The sequence below is a fragment of the Mixophyes fleayi genome, chromosome 7 (assembly GCF_038048845.1).
Source record: "Mixophyes fleayi isolate aMixFle1 chromosome 7, aMixFle1.hap1, whole genome shotgun sequence".
NCBI classification, from domain to species: Eukaryota; Metazoa; Chordata; class Amphibia; order Anura; family Limnodynastidae; genus Mixophyes; species Mixophyes fleayi.
In genome coordinates, this window is record NC_134408.1 from 70,881,575 (window position 1) to 70,905,956 (window position 24,382).

The 24,382-nt window shown below is 40.1% G+C and overlaps 1 protein-coding gene across 5 annotated transcripts in view; it reads right to left on the reverse strand.

Moving 5' to 3' along the window:
• Positions 1-24,382, reverse strand: part of FBXL18 (F-box and leucine rich repeat protein 18) — a 182,235-nt gene that overhangs the window by 81,651 nt on the left and 76,202 nt on the right. For 3 of the 5 annotated variants that reach the window (XR_012678243.1, XR_012678244.1, XM_075179959.1), the window contains exon 3: positions 8,954-10,509. Coding sequence is in view for 3 of the 5 variants with exons in the window: in XM_075179959.1 (XP_075036060.1) it covers positions 8,954-10,509 (1,556 nt within the window). In the remaining 2 variants the exon portion in view is untranslated. Of the gene's footprint in view, positions 1-8,953; positions 10,510-12,379; positions 12,513-13,173; positions 13,448-18,830; positions 19,285-24,382 lie in introns of those variants that run through there. The other 2 variants (XM_075179960.1, XM_075179961.1) reach the window with 2 other exon arrangements.

Below are 24,382 nucleotides of genomic sequence, written 5' to 3' on the forward strand. Positions count from 1 at the left end.
ACTTTCGTTTCTTTAATAAGGGCCTTTTCGAGGTCCCAGAAAAGATTGTCTATATCATTTTGTGGTTCTAGAGGAATAATATTATCCTCAAAGATTTTTTGACAATGTTCAAATCTTTGGTTCACCCTATTACCTGTTTTCCACATATTGGGTGTATATCAATACAGTCTAAACAGAGTATGCAGCTAATATCTAGATCACCATTAGCACAATACAGATAAACATAAACAATAGATAATGCAGCGCGTAACTCTGAGGAGACGAACAAGTTCAAATAAATAATGTCCCTTTGGGCAATTGGTATATATATATATATATATATATATATATATATATATATATATATATATATATATGTTTCTTTGTTACTTCCGTGGCGCAACACTGTGGGGGAATAGAATAGGAGAGAGGGGGGGGGAAAGAGAGAGAAAAAGGCGAGACAGTATACACAGTATCAGCTTACTTCAGTGCTCTGCTGATATAGGAAATGTTTATAGCTGGTTTTGCAATTTTAGATCTATGGCTCTTTTGCTCTGTTTATAGCTCTAGTGCCGTGTATACTGTGTTAGTGGTGAATATGCTCTTAGTGCATAGATACTAGGAGCAGTGCAGGCAGGGGGTTTAGATTGCCCTGTTTATAGCTCCTTGTTTATAGCTCGCGGTTTTTGTTGTTATTGCCGAGTGCCTTTTTTTTGGTTTATAGCTCAGATTACAATTTGCATATATCAACGGAGAATGTGTAGTGCTGGAATGTTTATAGCTATGAATGTTATTCTCCCAGCTGATAGGTGGTGATGTATGGTGTATTTCAGGGGTGTCCAACCTTTTAGCTTCCCTGGGCCACATTGGAAGATGACGAGTTGGTTTGGGCCGCACATAAAATACACTAACACTAATGATAGCTGATCATCCAAAAAAACCCATAGAAAACATAGTTAACATATTAAATTTACTTGGAAATGAAGTTAGTAAGAGTTAGGAAACCTGTTGCAGAATCATGATTAGTCCCATTACCAGCTGCAATTTAACTTACCTGCATCTGCCCCTTAGTGGGGTTCGGGGAATTAAATGCCAAAAACTTTTTTTCTTCTCTTTCTGCACCCATGAATAATTTTTTTATTGACCAGTTTGAAATGGTCACCGATATAGGTAGCATCAGGAGGACTAATAGAAATCTATAGAGATTTAAAGATAGGGTGGCGGGCAAAATGGCTCATGGAGCAGCCTCCGATGAGGGTAACAGTGGGTGATAATTTCACCCTACTCAGCACTGCACATTTAAAATGGTTTAAAATATTAAAAATACAATCATCTCTTAATATTTATATTAGATACATACAGAGAACACAGCTAGTTCATAATTGCATGGTGCAGAAAGTCCAAATTCAGAGTAACAACAATAAGATACATGATAATCTTTCACTGCTGCTGATAGTTCGCGCGGGTGACTCCTCTGTGCTGCGCTACGCAATGGATGTCGGGTGTGATGACGTCACCCCCGACATTCACTGCGAGCACTGCACAGAGGAGGAGACCAGGGAGGGAGCCGGAGCGCCAGCTGACGTGAACGCAAGGTAAGTATTTTCTTTCTTTTTTTGCAGGATATTTTTTTCATTAACAGCGCTGCCCCCTTGCCACAACCACTGGGCCACATTTACAGGCGGGCTGGGCCGCGGGTTGGACAACCCTGGTGTAGTTGATATATGTGTGTGTACTGAGTATCTGCTAGGAGATATACTATGTGATGATTTGCTTTGTGGACAGGGGATGGCGTTTGAGCGTGGTGTGAGGATTATGCCATGTATGTGAGTGATATGCCGTGGGGGGACCTACCTATGGTAGGTGTCCGTGACAACAGTGGTAGGTATTAAGCTCTTTTGCTCTTATAAGAGCAGTTGTGGAATAGATCTATAAACAGGGCAATCTAAACCCACTGCCTGCACTGCTCCTAGTATCTATGCACTAAGAGCATATTCACCACTAACACAGTATACACGGCACTAGACCTATAAACAGAGCAAAAGAGCTATAGACCTAAAATTGCAAAACCAGCTATAAGCATTTCCTATATCAGCAGAGCACTGAAGTAAGCTGATACTGTGTATACTGTCTCGTCTTTTTCTCTCTCTCCCTCCCCCCCTCTCTCCTATTCTATTCCCCCACAGTGTTGCGCCACGGAAGTAACAAAGAATCAACCAACAAGCTCGGGAACTGGAACACCCGGACCATCCGTTACGGCAGCAATAAACATCAAGAACCCTAAACCAAGCGCAGACGTCCCAGGTAAGCCCTCCCGAAAGGGTTTCTGCCAACCACCCGATAGATAGATATATATATATATATATTGTTAACAACAATATAAAAATGATAAAAAGCACAAAACATTAAACTCCAAGAAATTAACCCAGATCAAAGTCACTGTTGAGTCCATCTGGTATAAGTGTTTTAATCATATATATCGATTTGGCCTCCCGCCATAATATATTGGCCATATAGTCGCCACCTTACCAGAATTTGCTAATCATTTTAATACGTAGAAATTTTAACTTCTTAGGATTGCATTTTGCATTATTGGAGAAATGGTTAGGAACACTGTAAGCCTTGAGTCCTTTTTTAATATTATATAGATGTTCTTACTTTCAAGACTCGTTTAGTTCTTCCTATATTTTGGAGAACACATTCGCACTCCAACATATAGATAGCTCCTTCTGAATTACAGCTGATGGATTGTATAATATTGAAAGATTTTCCATTGGAAGTGGATTTGAATGTGGTAATCGCTTTTTGTTTGCGTCACGTTCAGGACTTTACACGCCTTACAATTTAAACAAACAATAATGAAAACCATGAGATGAGATGGACGATGATACTGTTTTGGGTAGTGGGATGTAACTACTAGTGAGTATCTTATTTAAGCGGTTTGCTTTTCTCTACACAATGTTAGGTTTGTTTGGCAGTAGTTCTTTAATATCCTGATCCAGCTTCAAAATGTGCCAATGTTTCTGAATGATCTCTTCAACAGCTTTGGAATTACTGTTGAATTGGGTGATAAATGAGATTTCTGGAACCCTCTGAACCTTTTGTTTGTGCTAATAAGTGAGAACATTACTTCTCTCCAGTTGTTTCACATTTTCCAATGCTGAATCTACTATTACAATATCATATTGCCTTTCTAAAAACTTTTGTCTTAAATCCTTGCTTTGTATTTCAAAGATTCTTTCATCAGTACAATTTCTTTTCAATCTTCTAAATTGACCCGCTGGTATGTTTTTCGAATCCAATGTCTATGATGTTTGTTGGAAGCGAACAAAAAATTGTTAGTACTCACTTCTTTAATATAGTTCTTTGTTTTGACACTTATTTTCTATATAGATGGTAAGATCCAGAAAATTAACTTGATGGGGACTAACCTCAGCTGTAAATTGCATATTCAAGTTGTTACTATTTATATACGATAGAAACTGCGTAAGGCCTTCATTTGTATCTTCCCAGACGAAAAAAACGTCATCTATAAACCTATACCATTGAATAACATTTTTCATAAAGGGGTTGTTAGACCATATGCAATCATCTTCCCATTTTGCCACAAATAAATTGGCGTAGCTTGGGGCAAAACGCGTCCCCATCGCAGTTCCTGATATTTGCTTGTATAACTTGCCGTTGTACAAGAAGTAATTGTGCTGAAGAATGTATTCCATAGAGCTCATAATGAAATTAATCTGCTCGTTCTTTAAATCGGTTCCAGTGCATAGATAGTGATATGAATGTGCACAACCATCAGCATGACTTATGCAAGTGTACAGGGATTTAACATCACAGGTGCCTAGGATGTAGGTATCTTTCTAGATTAGATTCTCCAAATTTGAAGAATAGACGTAGTATCTTTCAGATAACTTCTTTGTCGTGCTACTAGTTGTTGCAAAAAGAAATCGACATAACCTGAAAGGTTTGATGTAATGGAGTTAATGCCCGTTACTATCAGGAGGCCTGGGGGATTGTTGATGTTCTTGTGTATCTTCGGTAGATGGTAAAATACCGGAATACTTGGATTTTGATTATAAAGGTAGTCAAACTCTTTTTTTGATAAAATCCCAATACTAAGGCCTTCTTCCAACAAATCAATTAATTTATTTTGAGACGTAGGGTCTCTCAACAATTGTTGATATGTATCACTATCTGCCAATAATTTTTCCAACTCTTCCATGTACTTTGTTTTATCCATAATGACAGTCCCACCCCCTTTATCAGCGGGTTTAATAACAATGTCATGATCTTCCTTTAATTCCTTAAGAGCTTGTTGTTCATTTTTAGATAAATTCTGCTTTATCTGCATTTCTCTGGAAGATTTTCCAAAGCCTCTGAAAGGTTTCAATCATAGGACCCTTTACAAAGCTTGGATTGTTGCTTGAAATTGGTATGAACAAAAAGATCAGAATTAGTAAGTCCTCTCTCTATTGGATTTTTCTGAAATTATTTTTTTAGACATATTTTCCAGACAAAACGATGAAGGTCAATATATACATCAAATTTACTTGGAAAAGATTGAGATGCAAACTTCAACCCTTTTTTGAGTACATTAGTTTGATCAGCTGTAAGATCTTTGCTACTAATGTTAATTATCCCTCCCGAAGATGGATCAGGTGTGTTGTGGAGTAGGGATTTTTTCTTATTCCTACCACCTCTATTTCCTCTTTTTATATTTTTTGTATTTATTTATTATTTTGCATTCTTTGTGCTCTTGATTCTTTTTTGGGGATTTATTCGTTGTGGACGAAATTGGTGACTTTTCTGCCCCAAAGAGAAGTTCTAAAAAATCTTCAGAATCTTCTGATAAAACTCTCTCTCTGTTAATATTTGATGCTTGATTGGTGATGTTACGCATCAAAGATAGTGACGTATTGTCCATTTCTCTTTTTGCATGCGATTCACCCTGTCTAAATGATTCTTTTGCAGCTTGATTATTTTCCTTTCCTTTATAGTTGTAGCTGAAATTTCTTTTATTGTAGGGTTGATAAACCCTTTTAATGGTGGATTGTTCAGGAACACTCTGTAACTTGTGTAACGTGCTGTAAATAAGTAATAAATATGGAGTACTTGCCTTACTCTAGATTAGCGCTGGCCGGCGGTGCGGAGTCTAACGAACCCCCTGGTGTTCACCAAGAACCGCCGCAAGGCGGGATGGGCTTTGCTGCGGAGGAATGCAGGTCGCGGTCTACTGGTCTGCCTCTAGAGGTAAGGATGTGGGAGATATAGCCGTTGTCAGCAAGCCGGGGTCTGGTACACTGGAGCAGAGATTAGACGTGGTCAGCAAGCCGGGGTCTGGTACACTGGAGCAGAGATTAGACGTGGTCAGCAAGCCGGGGTCTGGTACACTGGAGCAGAGAAACAACGTAGTGAATCAAGCCTGGGTCTGGTACACTTGGAGAAAAGAGGTAACGTGGTCAAACAAGCCTGGTCTGGTACCCTGGAACAGAGACTGGAAGATCAACAAGGTTCACTGGAAAGCACAGTAAACGTTTAGTCAGGAACAGGAGGAAGTTGTTCTGACGCTGCCCAGGCGTCAGAGCAGAGTTTTTATAGAGCATCTTTGAATTCCCCGCATGCCGTGTCATGTGACCGCCCGGCCGAGACCTAGAAGCAGCGGAGATCGCGGCGCTGGAACGGGTACAGGTAAGTGTGTAACACACGCTTAATTAGTGGCTTTTTTATAGGTAATTCTTTAACTACATGCTGTTGTGAACCAGCATAAGTAATTTTTGGTCTTATTGCACAAATATCGATCTCTTTCACATCCTCCAAATCTCTACGAAATTTCCTTTGTTTTTTATTCCGAATTTCTTCTTCTGATTTAAGCAATTTATCCTGTGTTTTTTCTTAAAATCTTCCATATCTTTAAGGGGTTCAAATGTTTTGTTAAGAGAGTCTATTTGTGACTCTAATGACCCTAATGAAATTGATCTATCTTCTATAATCAATTCAATTAGTTGGTTCGAGCATCTATCTAAAATAGTGTTCAATTTTTTATAAAATCTTGTTGAAAAGGAAGGAAAGTGGGATTTTTTGAAGACCTAAGCCCCCTAGGTATGACTCCTTTTTCAAGGTACTTGGCTACTGTAATAGTCTCCCACGATTGCCTTGTTTCTGCTTGACATAATTTTTCAAAACACAGATATTGTGAACAAAAATCACAAGCAGGAATGGTGTTACCTGTGGGTAGAGAAGAGGGGGGGGGGAGAGAAGAAGAGAGAGAGAAGGGGAGGGGGAGAGAGGGAGAGGGAGGATGTAGGGGGTAATGGGGATATGTGTGTGGAGAACACAGATTGGCTGGTACCTTTCAATATACTTATAGGGCTTCTAGTGGTTTATTGCTCTTTTACTGGTGTGAGTTTTTAGCCCTGTTGTCGGCCCTATTGGCACTGTATATTGTGGGGGTAAGGTACCTCCTATGAGGGGTGTGGCTATATGTGAATGGGGGGTATTTAAAGAGCTCTTATATGGCTAGAGCTGAAAAAAGAGGCAGGTGATGTGTGATGGCCTCTGGATATATAATTCTTTGTGATGCGATGTGGGTAATAGATAGTGGTGTAGATAGACTATGTGTGGTGGTAAGTGGGGACAACACCGCTCGGCAAACGCTACAAAACCCGCTGACCGCAGCGCCCAAACCACAGGAAAACAAGATCACCTGTAAGCTACAAAATGCTCTTATAAGAGCTCCACAGCAAAAGCAAAACACCCGCACTTTATACTTTACCATCCCCACTTACCACCACACATAGTCTATCTACACCACTATCTATTACCCACATCGCATCACAAAGAATTATATATCCAGAGGCCATCACACATCACCTGCCTCTTTTTTCAGCTCTAGCCATATAAGAGCTCTTTAAATACCCCCCATTCACATATAGCCACACCCCTCATAGGAGGTACCTTACCCCCACAATATACAGTGCCAATAGGGCCGACAACAGGGCTAAAAACTCACACCAGTAAAAGAGCTATAAACCACTAGAAGCCCTATAAGTATATTGAAAGGTACCAGCCAATCTGTGTTCTCCACACACATATCCCCATTACCCCCTACATCCTCCCTCTCCCCCCTCCCCTTCTCTCTCTCTTCTTCTCTCCCCCCCCCCTCTTCTCTACCCACAGGTTGCGCCACGGCAAAACCAAAAATAGAAACAAAGAAATCGGCAAACGGAACATACGAAGAATCCGTAACGGCAGCACCAATCCCTGATAAACCCCTGACAAGCGCAGACGTCCAAGGTAAGCTCACGAACGAGAGCCCCCCACACCCGAGGAATGGTGTTAGGCACACAGGATATGTTGCCTTCAATAAATATATCATCCACATTGATATTCCTATTGCTGATTGTAACATAAAAATGAGTGCTGCTTGCCATATTGCAATTCAATGAATATAAAGTAGGGAGGAAAGCGCTTTCATGTGGAATATGCAGCACCTCCTAAACAATATAGATACATAGATAATATAGAAATTCAGAAGGAGCTATCTATATGTTGGAGTGCGAATGTGGCCTCCAATATATAAGAAGAACTAAACGAGTCTTGAAATATGATTCAAATGATTAGCAAATTCTGGCGACAATATGGCCAATATATCATGGCAGGAGGCCAAATGGATATATATGATTAAAACACATACCAGATGGACTCAACAGTGACTTTGATCTGGGTTCATTTCTTAGAGTTTAATGTTTTGTGATCTTTATCATTTTTATTAACTTTTTTGCGCCCTCTATATTTCTATGTATCATACAATCGTTGCTGGATAAATTTTGGTATAAATTTTTGGGAGGGAAATTAAAAAAAGATTCACTGAAACCATAATAACCGTCAACATTACTTTGTCACCAGAATTTGTTAGTTTTCAGCTCCCAATTTCCGTTGTTAATACTGTAATAAATGAATATGTCATAACTGTAGAGCTGTGAGTTCTCAATTAGCAACCTTATGGAAAGGTCCAGATCTACCATTCATCACCACTATTAAGAGTTTAGCATGTTTACAAAATAAAGCGCATCAGATGTCTTCTTAATAATTCACCTAAAACCTTGGTTGTCTTACTATACAGTTGGTAATACATTTTTAATTAATCTTCTTTAATCATTCTGTTTTATATTAATTCTAGATTAACTTCTTGTGAAGAGATCTGTCCCCCTCCCATTTTTCCACTCTCTCTCTCTATGTGTTTCTGTGAGTGTAAATAGAATATATATATATATATATATATATATATATATATATATATATATATATATATATATATATATATATATGTAGTTCAAAAACCAACAAAATCTTTTATAAAAAACAAAATAGAGCTTCCTACATAAGAAAAAAAAACTTCCTTGAAAAACTTCTTTTGCAAAATGTCAGTAAGGCTATTGGTCAGTGTGGTATGACTGATAAGATTTAAAATAAAACAAATAAAAACTAAAAATAATGCACACATTTCAGTGTAAATTAGGAATTGCAGTGCATCCCGATACTACATAATCTGAAAGTTTATAAAATTAGAAATCTACAAGGACCATACAAAAATGTTGAAGAATTCTAATACAGAGGGTAACATTCATCTTACAATTTCATGTGCATTTTAGAGCGCCTTTGAGACACAAAAATTATTAAGGCACAAGGTAAGATAAGCTATTTTATACATGTTACATGACTCCGAGGTAGCATTTCATATCCTTATATTTTAACAGGTGGGACTAAATCATTATTTTCTGCATACATATATTAACTTCAAGTAAAACACAAACTGCTTGTATAAGGGAAATAAGTAAAATATAATATACAGATAAATAAATAATAAAAGATGCATTAATAGCACTTAGGTGTTAGTAGGCATTAAGTGTTTCTGGCTGAATCATGCTACAGAAAAACAAAAAGAAAACAAAAAACACAGGATATCTCTTACCTCAGATCTTTCAAATATTTGCAGTGTGTTAACATATCACATAGAGAGGGAATGAATGTCACTTTGCCCATCATGCCAATATTTGCGAGTGATAGTGTACGTAGTTTTTGGCAGCATATGCCAATGTTCATCAGACCAGAGCCTGTAAGTATTCCTGGCAACTGCGCCAGTGTAAGTTCTTGCAGAAAACTAAGCTGTCCGATTGCTGCCACATCTGCATCCCCCACAGTATGTGAACGCTTACAAGGTGGGTAAGTATTTCGTATTGCTGGATCATTTCGGGGCATAAATGAATAGAAATTAGACCCAATCAGTTCCAAACGTTCCAGAGCTGGTGTTCCTTTTAGCATTTTCCAGAAGATAGAGCATAGTTTAGACATATCCTGCTCATCTGAGGCAATTGAATAAGTCTGTACCCCAACCCGTATTTTTTTACCGAACATAAGATTTGCAGAGCTGGAAGTCGATGGTCCTGGGTACGGATTAGAAGATTTTCCTACAGTCCTAGCGGTATCTGCTATTGCACATACTGGCAAAGATAGGGAATGCAAGTGCTTAAGTTGTGAGAGAATCTCGCATAGATGTCTTCCAGTGGTCTCTGAACTGTGATGATGTGCAGATGAAAAATTCAAATGTGCAAGGTTGGGACAGGCAGATATTAATGTGTCTAGAACAGAAGAGTCTATATCATCTTCTTGCTTTTTAGAAGGCAAGTTGGGAATTAGGCATAAGGCACAGCCTCTCAAGTTCAAACTGAGAAGGCTTTTACAGTCTCTGCCACCATTTAAAATCCTCTGAGTAAGCTGCTCACCAGAAATCAAGCAGCGACTAAAACTTAAATATGATGGGCAACTAAATTTCATGTGTTGAAGTAGAGAGGATCCACTGAGCCAGGATTTAGGCAACTGGAAGGCCTCCAATGAGACATTCTTTGCCATTGAGTCAAGGAGATTTTTGGTAGCTCTGCTTTCTGCTAAGCTTCCTGGAACAGATATAAGAAAAGCCCTAAGATTTTCTGGGGTCCGGTCACTAAGAACAGCCAAGTACAATCTGACCACCTCTTCATTTATGTAACCAGGAGCAAGGCGAGCATAAAAGAGCCTCAAGTTTTGGTAATGGGGCACATTACTTTCTCCCACCATCAGTTGCCCGGACATTACTGTTCCTTCACGTGTTCTGTCCAAGGCTTCAAAGTAGAGCAGCAGCTTTTCTAGACTAGTGCAACAGGGCACCACCCCATAGGATGGGACAAAGAGTGTCTGTTTCAATTCTCGTAAGTGACCTAGGGTTGCTCTGCACTCACTACTCAACTGTCCTGCATCAAAGCCTGCATTGATATCAACAGATAATGAGCGCAAATAATGAAGACCTGAAAGAATCTTAGAAAGTCTCAGGGAAGTTACATAGCACCCAGCCATATCCAATCTAACAAGTTTCTTACAACTTGATACCATATCCACTGTGGGTGAGGACAGCCAGTAGCAGTCACTTACGTCCAGCTCACAAATCTCGTGACATATCACTCTGAGCATTTGCTTCACTTGCTCGTCACTGGCCTGAAACAAAACAATACAGTAGAAATATTTAAAATATCTGAGTGCAAACAAAACAAAAAAATGTAAATCACTTTATTGAGAGCAAAATATTTTAAAATGTTAAAGAGTTGTACATTTTTAGACTTCCCCCCCTTAGCTTTCAATAATGCACAATTCATAAGTACTAGATGTGGGATAACTTGCTTGCAACCCCCCCCCCCCCCATTACAGGAGTAGATGCAAAATCTTATCTATCCTTATCAACACTACAGATTAAGATTGCACATCGACAGACTGAAATAGTGGCCAATTCAATCAGGTACTACACTAGTTACATATCTCCCACTGATCACACAGTGGTCAGCAAGAACTTGAGCTTCACCACCTATCTCACAGGAACCTCACTAAAGAGTTATTATATAGGAGGGGCATTACTGAAAGAAAATGGGGAATATCCAAAACAGGCAAACATTTTAATATTGAATAGGAAAAAATACTACACAAATGAAGATCTAAACAGATCTGTTTACCTGAGGAAATATTTTACTCCTATCAAAGGGAATATTTTACTCCTATCAAGAGGCCAAACCTTTATGCAAGCTTAAACAGGAGGCATCTAAATGAGAAAGTTTGGGAGATTTAGCGAGTGGGTATTAATTTCAAATGTGCAAAGTTATGTTAAGATGTTTAAGGGAACTTACTAGTATTATTCTAATATATCTTACATTAATACTACTTGGTTTATTAACCTGCACTTGATTCTAAAGGAGAAACTGGCAACAGCGAGATCCAATGATAATATGAACAGGAGATTACTTCTAACTGAGTAGGTGCATTTTGGAGCCAGTGTAGAAGAGGGGGAGTGAAAAATCGGAGAGCAGAATCCTGGACTAAGTAACTGGTTCACAAAAGGGGTAGATGGAAAAATATCAAGAAAGCTAATTATGAACTGATATTGCAATAAATATGCCAAACTGGCTGATACTGGGGGTTTAAGTTCAGCAGCAGCCTTGCTTTAGCAGGATACGTCAGCTAGCAAACAAGGCAGAATGGCTTGTGTCGCTAAAAGTGGGGGACATCAGTGTAATGAAGAGATGACAGGTTCTGGTAGTAGGCAGTCAGATAAGGCATTGTGTATTGTGTTGCTGGCACTGTAAATGCTCAACAATTTGGTATCAACCACATGCCTGGGTATGAAATGTTGCAGATCAGGTTGGCAGATTGAGAGACTTTGGGAGGATCCAGCATTCTTGGCACAATCACAAATAAATGGGAAGGAGAAAGACCTGAAGAATGTTTCAAAAATTTAGACTTCAAGCTCAGGGCAAAGATCTCTCTAAGGTAGTATTTCCAAAATCCTAACTGCTATTTTCTACACCTGAAAGGCAGCATGAGCTTTAGAAAGTTAACAGGCTAAAATCTCTACAGTAGGGATAAAGAGCACCTCAACGAGGAAGAACACGGGCAAAAGGCTAAAAATGTTAACTAGGAATTTGGGGAAGTGAGGGCAAAGATAGAAAGAGTGTGCAACAGTGTACAAAGCATTACAAAAGGAATTGGGGAAGGAGTGGAAGACAGGGTTAGAACAGGCTGTGTTTAAAATGGAAATAAAAAACACAAAATACAATGTATCATCATCATCACCAGTTATTTATATAGTGCCACTAAATGTATGGTAACAAATGCTATAAGTTTTCAAACCAAGATAGGCGAGCTACAATGAATAATGTTGGAGAAGTATACCTATTACTACCTAAGTAAAGATGGAAGTATATAACATGTTTAGCAAAGATTGGAAAAGATAGAAAAATGGGATGGTATTTATCTATATGAAATATCTTGTTTAAGACTATGTTGTGAGAGAAAAATTAACTTGTTAGGGTAATTTTACCTCTCCTTTATCAAGTCCCTTCAGATATCAGTGAGATAAGATGCTGGTTAACCAGGAGATCAGTAATCAAGACACAGACATGCCAATGTCAAGATGTATACTGAACTGTGCTCGTTTATTTCTGGCATACATTTATACATGAAAAAGCTTTTGATCTGGTTATAGAGCAGAAACACGATTGATATTTTCCTGAGTAAATATAAATCCTCTGACAAAGCTAGTTAGTTCTCTTCATGTCACTTTTATGGGTTCTTATCAACTTTCACTGGAGCCAGTACTCCCAATGTCCTCATCATCCATTATCCCATGTCCTAGGTCTCCATCCGGGGTCTTTGAGATAGTTCAAGGCTGGAGCTGGTGATTACACTAAATGTATTTTTAAGGCAAATACCAAGATTTTTAACTCCTTCACATATCATTATTACCATCATCATTGAGAACCTAAAAATGCTCTCACAATCTCCCTCCTTTTAATAATATATATAAAAGGTAAAAAATGTTAAGGCCTGAAATGGTGACATCTAACGCAGCCCAGACTAATTTTGTACAGTCTCTTGTGAGAAAGCAAGGGTCTTTCACCATTCACCTGGGACAGAGTACAGATATCAGCACTTCTGCCCCTGTTTATTCAAAAAGTATCTTTTCTTCATGCCTCTGCTGTAATCTCTGTATATCTTTTCTGAACGTACATGACATATACCAGTTCCATCCTATCAATATGATCAAAACCACAGTGATAATGAGTAGTGGGTATAATGCCCATACACAAAAACTAGCGTTATGCTGCAACATACATGTTTGAAATACTGCAGTTTGTTGTGGGCAAACAGGTCCCATGTCTGTGTTATCACAGAGATCTAGGTTATGTGTCCAGTGTGACCAGCGTCTTCTTGCAGTGTGATGCGTGCAGCCAGGAGTCTCTGTTCTGGAGTTTCACTGATGTGGGGGTGGTCAGCAAGACCTGATACGGACCCTCCAACCTTGGTTCGAAAGTTCTCCTCACGTGTTTCTTTAAGTACACCCAATCGCCAGGTTTCAGCTTATGCGGCTGTAGGTCTGAATCAGGCTCTGGAAGTGAAGAAAATGCTAGAACATACAAATAGTTCAAATGGTCAGTTAGACTTCTCATATAGCTAGTCAAATCTCCATGCTTATGTTGTAATTGCTGTGGATAACAACACCCTGTATTTGGTAGTGTTCCAAAAAGTATTTCATAAGGAGACCGCTTGCTATTCCTATTTGGCACAGTTCTTACACTGAACGAGGCTAGGGGCTGGCATTCTGGGCATGTTTTTTTTTTTTTTTTTTAATTATTATTTCAGCTATGATTTTCTGGATCTTCAGTTTCAATGTCCCATTCAACCTTTCTACTCGCCCACTAACCTGTGGTCTGTACGGCACATGAAAAGCTTGCTGTATGCCTAGATCTGTCATTATGTGTTGTATTATTTCCCCTGTGAAGTGTGTACCTCTATCTGATTCAATTACCTCAGGGACACCACACCTGCACACAATTTCACCAATCAGTCTTTACGCAGTTGCTTTTGCTGTTGCCTTGGCTACTGGCCAAGTCTCTGGTCATTTACTGAAAAGATCTGTAAAGACTAGAACATATTCATATATTCCAGATTTAGGCAGTTGTATATAGTCTATCTGTAGTCTTTGAAAACAATAAAAGGCTTTTGAAGTTGTACCTTGTGACGTTTTTACCCTTTTTCCTGTATTTGAAGTTCCACAAATCCAGCAGGCCTGGATCTGTGGCAGCTTTATTGAATCCTGGAGCTATCCAATGGTGATGGACCATGCTAGTCATCTGTTCCTTCCCCAGGTGTGGCTGTCCATGAGCTATCTGTAACATGGGAGGGAACAAAACCTGTGGAAGACAAAGTTTATCATTCAGTTTCCGCATACCAGCGCAATCTTCTTATGCTCCTAATCGTTTCCATCTTTCTTTCTCCAATGGTCCTGTTTGCTGTTGAAACTTTTTAAGATCAGTGTAGTCAGACATTTCTTTCTGTACTGTGTATACTTCTCTTTCAGGCTCTTAGCCACCTTTTTTTTTTGCTTCTGCATCTACACAACGTGTTCCCTTTTGAAACAAAAGTCTCATTCCTTGTATGTGCTTCTATTTTAATTACAGCAAACTTGTGTGGCAATTGCAATGCTCTAAACAAGTTTCTTATTAGACTGGCATGCTGTGCGTCCTTACCACTAGAAGTCTTGAAATCTCTGCTCTTCCATATTGGACCAAAGTCCTGCGTCACTCCCCAAGCATACCTGGAATCCGTGTAGATATTGGCAGTGGTTCCTTCTGCATATTCCAATGCCTAAGTGAGTGCTATCAGTTCAGCAGCTTGTGCTGACAGTATCGATGATAGTGGTCCTGAGTCAACTACTTCATGTTCTGTAGTCACTGCGTATCCTGTAAATGGTGATCTGTTATCATAATACCTGGAACCATTTACATAAAGTACATACACAGCATTAGACAAGGGAGAGTCAGTAACATTTGAAAGAGACTGTGCTTCCATATCCATAAGAGCGAGGCAATCATGTGAAAAAGAAAAATTGTGGTTAATATTTTCACCCAATTCATCATCATCACCTTCACTATCACAATGTCTTTCTTCTGATGGCTTTTGTTCTTCACTATTATTCCCTCCTTTTGAATCTTGAGATTCATACATTAGGGGTAACAATGTTGCTGGATTTAATACTGTGCACCGTTTGATTGTGACATGTAAAGCACTTAACAATGCTACCTCGCACTTGGCGAGTCTGGCTGCTGAAAGGTGTTTTTACCTGTTGTATCGCTTGTACTCTTTGTGGCGTCAGATGTTTAGTGCCCTATGAAATGCAGTGTCCTAAGAAAATTACCTTCTGTGCTGCTTGGAGCTTGGATTTGGACACTCTGTAGTCCTGCTGGGCCAAAAAGGTTAGTAGAGAAACAATTTCTTCTTTACACTGTTGTTCACTATCAGCAGCTATCAACAAGTCATCAACATACTGCAATAGTCAGGTAGTTTCAGGATATTGCGGTAACCAAACTTGTAAGACAGTTGACATTGCTTCAGAGAATTCTGAAGGGCTGGTGGCCCCTCCCTGGGGCAATCGGGTCCAGCAGTATTGTTTGCCTTCATGCAGAAAAGCCAGCATTTTCTGTGAATCGTTAGTTATTGGTACAGAAAAGAAAGCATTTGCTAGATCTATAACTGTAAACCACATTGATGTAACAGGAATTTGGTTCAGCAAGGTATGTGGGTTTGGGACAATGGGTGCGTTCATAACCAGTTGTTTATTTATCTCTCTGAGATCGTGAATTAACCTGAATTCGGGAGCTCCTCCCTCTTACTGTTCTCTTTCCTTGACTGGCAATAAAGGTGTATTAAAAGGTGATCGACATTTCTTTGCTATGCCTTTGCCTTGGTATTCTTGTAATTGTTTTGTGATTGCTTTATTCTGTAACAAAGTCAAAGGTTATTGTTTAACACATATTGGTAGTGTGTTAGGTTTTAGTATAAGTTGTACCGGAGCAACTTTTAACAGTCCCACATCAGTTTTTTTCCCTTTCACCATATTTTCTCAGGTACATCCTTCAGCCACTGTGGTAGTGGTGCCTCATCTTGTGATGTGTTTTCACTTGGTTGTGTCAAAAACACCTGTACTGCTGCTTCTACCTGATTAGATATGTTGTCTGGAAGTTGACTGGTGTATTCCATCCCTTCTGGGGTGTATTTAATGCTTGCTCTCATTAACAGTAATATGTCGGCACCCAGTAGATTTACAGGACAAGTGTTTGAAGTGAGAAACTCTATAGGGACAGGAGTACAGTCTTTGTTTACTTGTATCTTCACTTTTTTTACTTTTCCTAAGGTGTATAGGCTGTCCTGTCAACCCTGATGCTGTTACATAATCTGAGGTCACTTATTCTTGTGGTACTTGATCGTGTCTCAATACTGTTTGGCTTGCTCCTGTGTCAATTAGGGAGTCCAATTATTGACCAGTGGGCAATGTAATCTGGACAGTAGTTCCAGGCAGCTTACCTTCTTCAGAGGTGTTTACAAGAACTGGACAAGGTGTTGACAACAGGGAGCCATATCTTCATCTCTTTGCTGCTGCTGCCATTTCTTGTATTTCCTGCAGTCCTTCTTCATGTGACCTGGTAATTTACATCAAAAACATCTGCCAGTCATGTCCTCACCTTGATTCCTTTGTTTGGCACTTACTGTTTCTGTTCCTTTTGGCTGCTGCCTTACTTGCCATGTTCCTTTTCCCTGTACCAGGTGTACAGTTACCTGAGGAGTCTTTTGGGCATTCTTTTCCCTTTTTTTCTGCTTCCTGGTCCTCCAGTCCTCCAAGTACCTGTAGCAAAGATTACATTTTCATAGACAATGCCTCAGGTCTGACTGTAAAGAGTTGGCTTCTTACCTCATTCTTTAAACCATTCAAAAACTTTGTTTTCAACATTCTTTGACCATCTGGGGTTTCTGTAGAAAAACCATCATCATTTTGTCTGGTCGTTAATTTATCTAAATACATCCTTACTGAATCATTTCTCTGTGTTATGTCTGGTGTTTTTAATTTTTGTTTATGATACCACCATTGTACTCTGGCTAGAAATTCAAGACCACTGTTATACGTATTTCTTTCTTCTACAGGGGGTGCAGGATGAGTAAAAGCACCCCTGTCACCTTCTGGTGCGCTTGCTGTTAACCCCTGCTGTTAATTATTTGAGTCATCACTCCTATTATTAGCACCTTCGGCAGTATTGGCATCAAAGTTTGGGTTAGGCACCCTTTGTATTCTGACTGGATACATATTAGTGTGAGAATGCAATACCTACTTTTCCAATGTTATTCTCCTTCTCTGATTTGTTGTTTCTCTTTAATGGACTGATATTGTGATCCTTCAACCGGCTTACCATCATTGGTATCTTGTAAACATTTTCCTGTAAGAATTATCTGTACAAGGAGGTGCATTAGATTCCACATTGCAAACACTGTCTCTCAGGATAATCATTTATTTCATTATTAGCAGACTGAGAATGGATTTGACTTGGGGTTTGAAACGTGATTGATGGAGTGTTACCTGCGTCCACTGGGGTCACTGATTGAGTTTCTAATTGCGAATGCCCCTTTTGTGCTGCTAACTGTACTATGTGACCTGCCTGTTGAGGTACTGGTGGTGTATCTGGTCTATTGTCTGGTTTCTGCGGTGGAGCTGTAGGGTCCACATAAGGCGGTGGCATGTCTAATAGACCTGTACCTATGTGTGCATTCTCTCTTTTTTTTTTTTTTTTATCATCTCTAATGATAATGTATACCACATGTTAACCACATCTGCTTGTCCTTTTCTGCTTATCTATGCTTTATTGGTGTTTTGAAACCTTTTCCACTTTTCTGGATCTAGTGTGCCCTCTAATGGGAAACCTACTCTGTCAAATATTTGTTTTTAAATATTTGTTGTCAATTATTATTATTTTTTTTTTAGAAATTTCTTTACTTCTCTGTATTCCTGTACCTTTGTTGGGTTTTATAACCCAACAACCCTGCTAGCCCTGTGCACCCTAGTATTCAGAATTGATCAATTTCTGAATATACTGTACTGTTGGGTTGCTTTACCGCATGCACTCTTATAGCAGTTATCTGTATTTTACAGAGAATTATACCTCAATACCACCGTTCAAAAACCTCTTAATTCCTTCTATTATGGCTGAAAAATATTTGCATACTATACAAAGAAATATAATCAAAAAACAAACAACAATAATAACAATTGTGCAAATCTCTTTTGCAGCTGTAACCATTTTTGCTTTCTTATTTCATAATCACCAGAATATCCTTTTACAATTTCATTACGTAACCCAGGTGGTAATTTCTTTATACTGTACAGACAGGCTTCCCTTCAAATGGTATGTGATTAACTTGCCAATATAGTAACACTTGAGACCAAACACTTGAGACCAAAAAATACCCTATATTTTGCTGCAATATATATCCTTATTTAAATGCACATTTAGCATACAATAATATTGCTTTGCATCCACAACACATTCAAAAACAGTTCTATCAATTACAGCTTCCAGTGTAGAACAGTATCATCAGAATGCTTTCTAAGTATAACAGCACATGAACAGTCTGAACAATAACCAAATGAATTATTAAAATACAATCGTGAGTACTTTTGACATAAATTAAATTCAACCATATAGTTAGCGCTTTTTCTGGGTTCAGGAAATCTCTCTTACCATATACAGATGAACAGCTTTTAGACACACAACAAGAATGCTGGACAGAGAGTAAATCAGTGGAAAAAATCACAGCTGAATTTACTCACCGTACGGGTTTCAGCTGTCCGTGATTCTAGCTGGCGCTGCAAGCGTTATTTGTCTGTATAGGTTGTCCGAGATCCCGGCTATTCGAGCCCCCACGTAATGTTAGGGTAATTTTACCTCTCCTTTATCAAGTCCCTTCAGATATCAGTGAGATAAGATGCTGGTTAACCAGGAGATCAGTAATCAAGACACAGACATGCCAATGTCAAGATGTATACTGAACTGTGCTCGTTTATTTCTGGCATACATTTATACATGAAAAAGCTTTTGATCTGGTTATAGAGCAGAAACACATGATTGATATTTTCCTGAGGAAATATAAATCCTCTGACAAAGCTAGTTAGTTCTCTTCATGTCACTTTTATGGGTTCTTATCAACTTTCACTGGAGCCAGTACTCCCAATGTCCTCATCATCCATTATCCCATGTCCTAGGTCTCCATCCGGGGTCTTTGAGATAGTTCAAGGCTGGAGCTGGTGATTACACTGAATGTATTTTTAAGGCAAATACCAAGATTTTTAACTCCTTCACATATCATTATTACCATCATCATTGAGAACCTAAAAATGCTCTCACAAACTAAAACAATGTCCCTAAAAAGTCAAATGTTTAAACACTCTCTGTAAACGTATAACTTCATTAGAGCCTTCCCTGCTCCCACCTACACTAGCCACACTAATGCATCCTCACAATTGTCCCAATATCCATTCTGAGCCACACTCACTCCTCTTATTTCTGTTGTACCCTCTACCAATTAGAATGCAAGCTCTCTTGTGTGCTGAGCCATCCCTATCCTTTGTTTCCATGTCTAATTTGTCAACCTTATATGTCCCTGTCTTATATATGTCCTGTTTTCTCCAAGTCTGGCAATGCGTAGCACTTATAAATCAACAATTATAATAATGTGAAGACAAAGGCACCTATAGAAGTACTATTTAGGGTTTATAATCATCACTCAAATATAAAAATGATCAGAAAACCTGTTAAATCAGTTATAAAATGGGATTCAGTGATGATTAGATCTGATAATGATAGCAGATTTTTATTAGTAGTAAAAGTATTAAAAGAATACCTTTCTGGAATCGTGAAGAATCATCTAGACTATTTGAATTTGCATTAAATATTATAACAAATATCTAGCTATATATGCACATCTCTCACACACACACACACATATATATATATATATATATACACACACATATATATATATATATACACACACACACACACATATATTATATATATATATTTATTTATTTTTTTCATAGTTTTGTCTTAGCGCTCAAGGGTACAGGATAAATAGAGTTCTCTGTATCGAAAACTATGTGTATTTAGATTAGGCTGATGTAGAAATCCCTAGTTACAACTGAAGTCACTAATGGAAAATGGTGTTAAATATGATGGGTCAAGGAAACATGCTCCCTTTAGTTATACAGGATATTAGTATAGAGATGAGCGCACTCGGATTTTGTGAATCCGAGCCCACCCGAACCTTTCCGATCCGAGCCGGATCCGAGACAGATCCGGGTATTGGCGCCAAATGAAAACTTGAAACCGAGCCTCTGAGTCATAATCCCGCTGTCGGATCTCGCGATACTCGGATCCTATAAATTCCCCGCTAGTCGCCGCCATCTTCACTCGGGCATTGATCAGGGTAGAGGGAGGGTGTGTTAGGTGGTCCTCTGTTCTGGTAGATCTCGTGCTGTGCTGTTTAATTCTGTGCTGTGCTGTGCTGTGTTCTGCAATATCAGTCCAGTGGTGCTGTGTGCTGTGCTCTATCAATTTTGAGTTAAGGGGTGCTGCTGGGTCCTGTGTGCTGTGTCCTGTTCAGTCCAGTGGTCCTGTGTCCCGTGCTCTGTGCTTCTAAGGGCATAGTTATTTCCCCAATATTCCCAAGTGTTTAAAAAATAAAAAATAAAACTGAAAAAAATTAAATTACAACAAAATTTGCAAAACCAATGCTGCAGTATAAGCCCACTGGTACTGCAATATTACCAAGTTCACACATTCTGCAGTATCTTGTGCTACATATAATGGAGAGCAAAAATTTGATGGATAAAGTAGGGAAAGATCAAGACCCACTTCCTCCTAATGCTGAAGCTGCTGTCACTAGTCATGACATAAACGATGAAATGCCATCAACGTCGTCTTCCAAGCCCGATGCCCAATCTCCTAGTACAGGGCATGTAAAATCCAAAAAGCCCAAGTTCTCAAAAAAAAGCAAAAAGAGAAACTTAAAATCATCTGAGGAGAAACGTGAAGTTGGCAATGTGCCATTTACGACACGTAGTGGCAAGGAACGGCTTAGGCCCTGGCCCGTGTTCATGACTAGTGGTCCATCTTCACCCAAGGATTTTAGCCCTCCTCCTCCTCCCCCCCCTACAAAAAAATTGAAGAGAGTTATGCTGTCAGCAACAAAACAGCAAACAACTCTGCCTTCTAAAGAGAAATTATCACAAATCCCCAAGGCGAGTCCAAGGGTGTTGGTGGTTGTCAATCCTGACCTTCCCATCACTGTACGGGAAGAGGTGGATGGCTCGGGAGGAGGCTATTGATGATGTAGCTGGTGCTGTGGAGGAACTTGATGATGAGGTTATTGTAAATGAGGCACCAGGGGGGGAAACAGCCGATGTCCATGGGATGAAAAAGCCCATCGTCATGCCTGGTCAGAAGACCAAAAAATGCACCTCTTTGGTCTGGAGTTATTTTTATCCAAATCCAGACAACCGATGTATGGCCATATGTAGCTTATGTAAAGCTCAAATAAGCAGGGGTAAGGATCTTGCCCACCTAGGGACATCCTCCCTTATATGTCACCTGAATAACCTTCATAGTTCAGTGGTTAGTTCAGGAACTGGGGCTAGGACCGTCATCGGTACAGGGACACCTAAATCCCGTGGTCCAGTTGGATACACACCAGCAACACCCTCCTCGTCAACTTCCTCCACGATCTCCATCAGATTGAGTCCTGCAGCCCAAGTCAGCAGCCAGACTGAGTCCTCTCCAATACGGGATTCATCCGAGGAATCCTGCAGCGGTACGCCTACTACTGCCACTGCTGCTGCTGTTAGTCGGTCATCTTCCCAGAGGGGAATTCGTAAGACCACCAAGTCTTTCACAAAACAATTGACCGTCCAACAGTCGTTTGCCATGACCACAAAATACGATAGTAGTCACCCTATTGCAAAGCGTATAACTGCGGCTGTAACTGCAATGTTGGTGTTAGACGTGCGCCCGGTGTCCGCCATCAGTGGAGTGGGATTTAGAGGGTTGATAGAGGTATTGTGTCCCCGGTACCAAATCCCGTCGAGATTCCACTTCACTAGGAAGGCGATACCAAAACTGTACTGAGAAGTAGGATCAAATGTCCTCAGTGCTCTGAAAAATGCAGTTGTACCCACTGTCCACTTAACCACGGACATGTGGACAAGTGGTTCTGGGCAAACGAAGGACTATATGACTGTGACAGCCCACTGGGTAGATGCATCGCCTTCCGCAGCAACAGCAACAGCTGCATCAGTAGCAGCATCTACAAAATGGCTGCTCGTGCAAAGGCAGGCAACATTGTGTATTACAGGCTTTAATAAGAGGCACAAAACTGACAACATATTAGAGAAACTGAGGGAAATTATCTCCCAGTGGCTTACCCCACTTAGACTCTCATGGGGATTTGTGGTGTCAGACAATGCCAGTAACATTGTGCGGGCATTAAATATGGGCAATTTTCAGCACGTCCCATGTTTTGCCCACACCATTAATTTGGTGGTGCAGCATTACCTCAAGAGTGACAGGGGTGTGCAGGAGATGCTTGCGGTGGCGTGCAAAATTGCTGGACACTTTCGGCATTCAGCCAGTGCCTATCGCAGACTAGAGGCACATCAAAAAAGCATGAACCTGCCCTGCCATCACCTCAAACAAGAGGTTGTGACACGCTGGAACTCCACCCTCTATATGCTGCAGAGGATGGAAGAGCAGCAAAAGGCCATTCAGGCCTACACAGCCACCTACGACATAGGCAAAGGAGTGGGGATGCGCCTGAGTCAAGCGCAGTGGAGACTGATTTCCGTGTTGTGCAAGGTTCTCCAGCCGTTTGAACTTGCCACACGAGAAGTCAGTTCCGACACTGCCAGCTTGAGTCAGGTCATTCCCCTGATCAGGCTGTTGCAGAAGCAGCTGGAGAAAGTGAGGGAGGAGCTGGTAAAGCATTGCGATCCAACAAAGCATGTAGCTCTTGTGGATAAAGCCCTTCGTACGCTTTGCCAGGATCCAAGGGTGGTCACTCTTTTAAAGTCAGAGGAATACATTCTGGCCACCGTGCTCGATCCTCGGTTTAAAGCATATGTTGTGTCTCTGTTTACGGCGGACACAAGTCTACAGCGGTACAAAGACCTTCTTGTCAGGAGATTGTCCTCTGAAGAGGACCGTGACATGCCAACAGCTTCACCCTCATTTTCTTCCACATCTATGGCTGCAAGGAAAAAGCACAGTTTTCCTAAAAGAGCCGCTGGCGGGGATGCTGATAACATCTGGTCCGGACTGAAGGACCTGCCAACCATTGCAGACATGTCTACTCTCGCTGCATTGGATGCTGTCACAATTGAAAAAATGGTGGAGGATTATTTTGCTGACACCATCCAAATAGACATGTCAGACAGTCCATATTGTTACTGGCAGGAAAAAAAGGCAGTTTGGAAGCCCCTGTACAAACTGGCTCTATTTTACCTGAGTTGTCCCCCCTCCAGTGTGTACTCGGAAAGAGTTTTTAGTGCAGCGGGGAACCTGGTCAGTAAGCGGCGAAGGAGGTTGCTTCCTCACAACGTTGAAAAAATGATGTTTATAAAAATGAATAATCAATTCCTCAATGAAGTACAGCACTGCCCTCCAGATAGTACAGAGGGACCTGTGGTTGTGGAGTCCAGCGGGGACGAAATGATAATGTGTGATGAGGAGGAAGTACACACTGTAGGGGGAGAGGAATCAGAGGTTGAGGATGAGGATGACATCTTGCCTCAGTAGAGCCTGTTTAGTTTGTACAGGGAGAGATGAATTGTTATTTTGGTGTGGGGGCCCAAACAAACCAATCATTTCAGCCACAGTTGTTTGGTAGGCCCTGTCGCTGAAATGTTTGGTTTGTTAAAGTGTGCATGTCCTATTTCAACAACATAAGGGTGGGTGGGAGGGCTATTTTTTTGGCATTATGTGACCATTCAACAGTTGTTTGCCATGTTCAAAAAGTAAAAGAAAATGTCAACAAATTCAAAAAATTAAATCAAAAGTTAAATGCCCTGTCATTATTTAAAACAAGATGGTTTGACGTGCTAGAATTAGTGTAGTGTTAATATGTTATAAACACTACACTTGGAACTTGGAGGAGGTATTGTGGCCCAGGTATCAAATTTAGTACCGGGGCCACCCCACTACACAGTCCAGAATTTTTTTGGGGGAAATTCAGAGCCGTGGAGGTTTTTTTATTAATTATATTGTGGTGACCACTCCTCTACGCAGTCCAGATACATTTATTGGCGCGATAAGACCAGTTGATGGTTTTCTTATTATATTGTGGTGACCCACTCCTCTACGCAGTCCAGATACATTTATTGGTGCGAATCATACAAGTTCAGGGTTTTTAAATTATATTGTGGTGACCCACTCCTCTACGCAGTCCA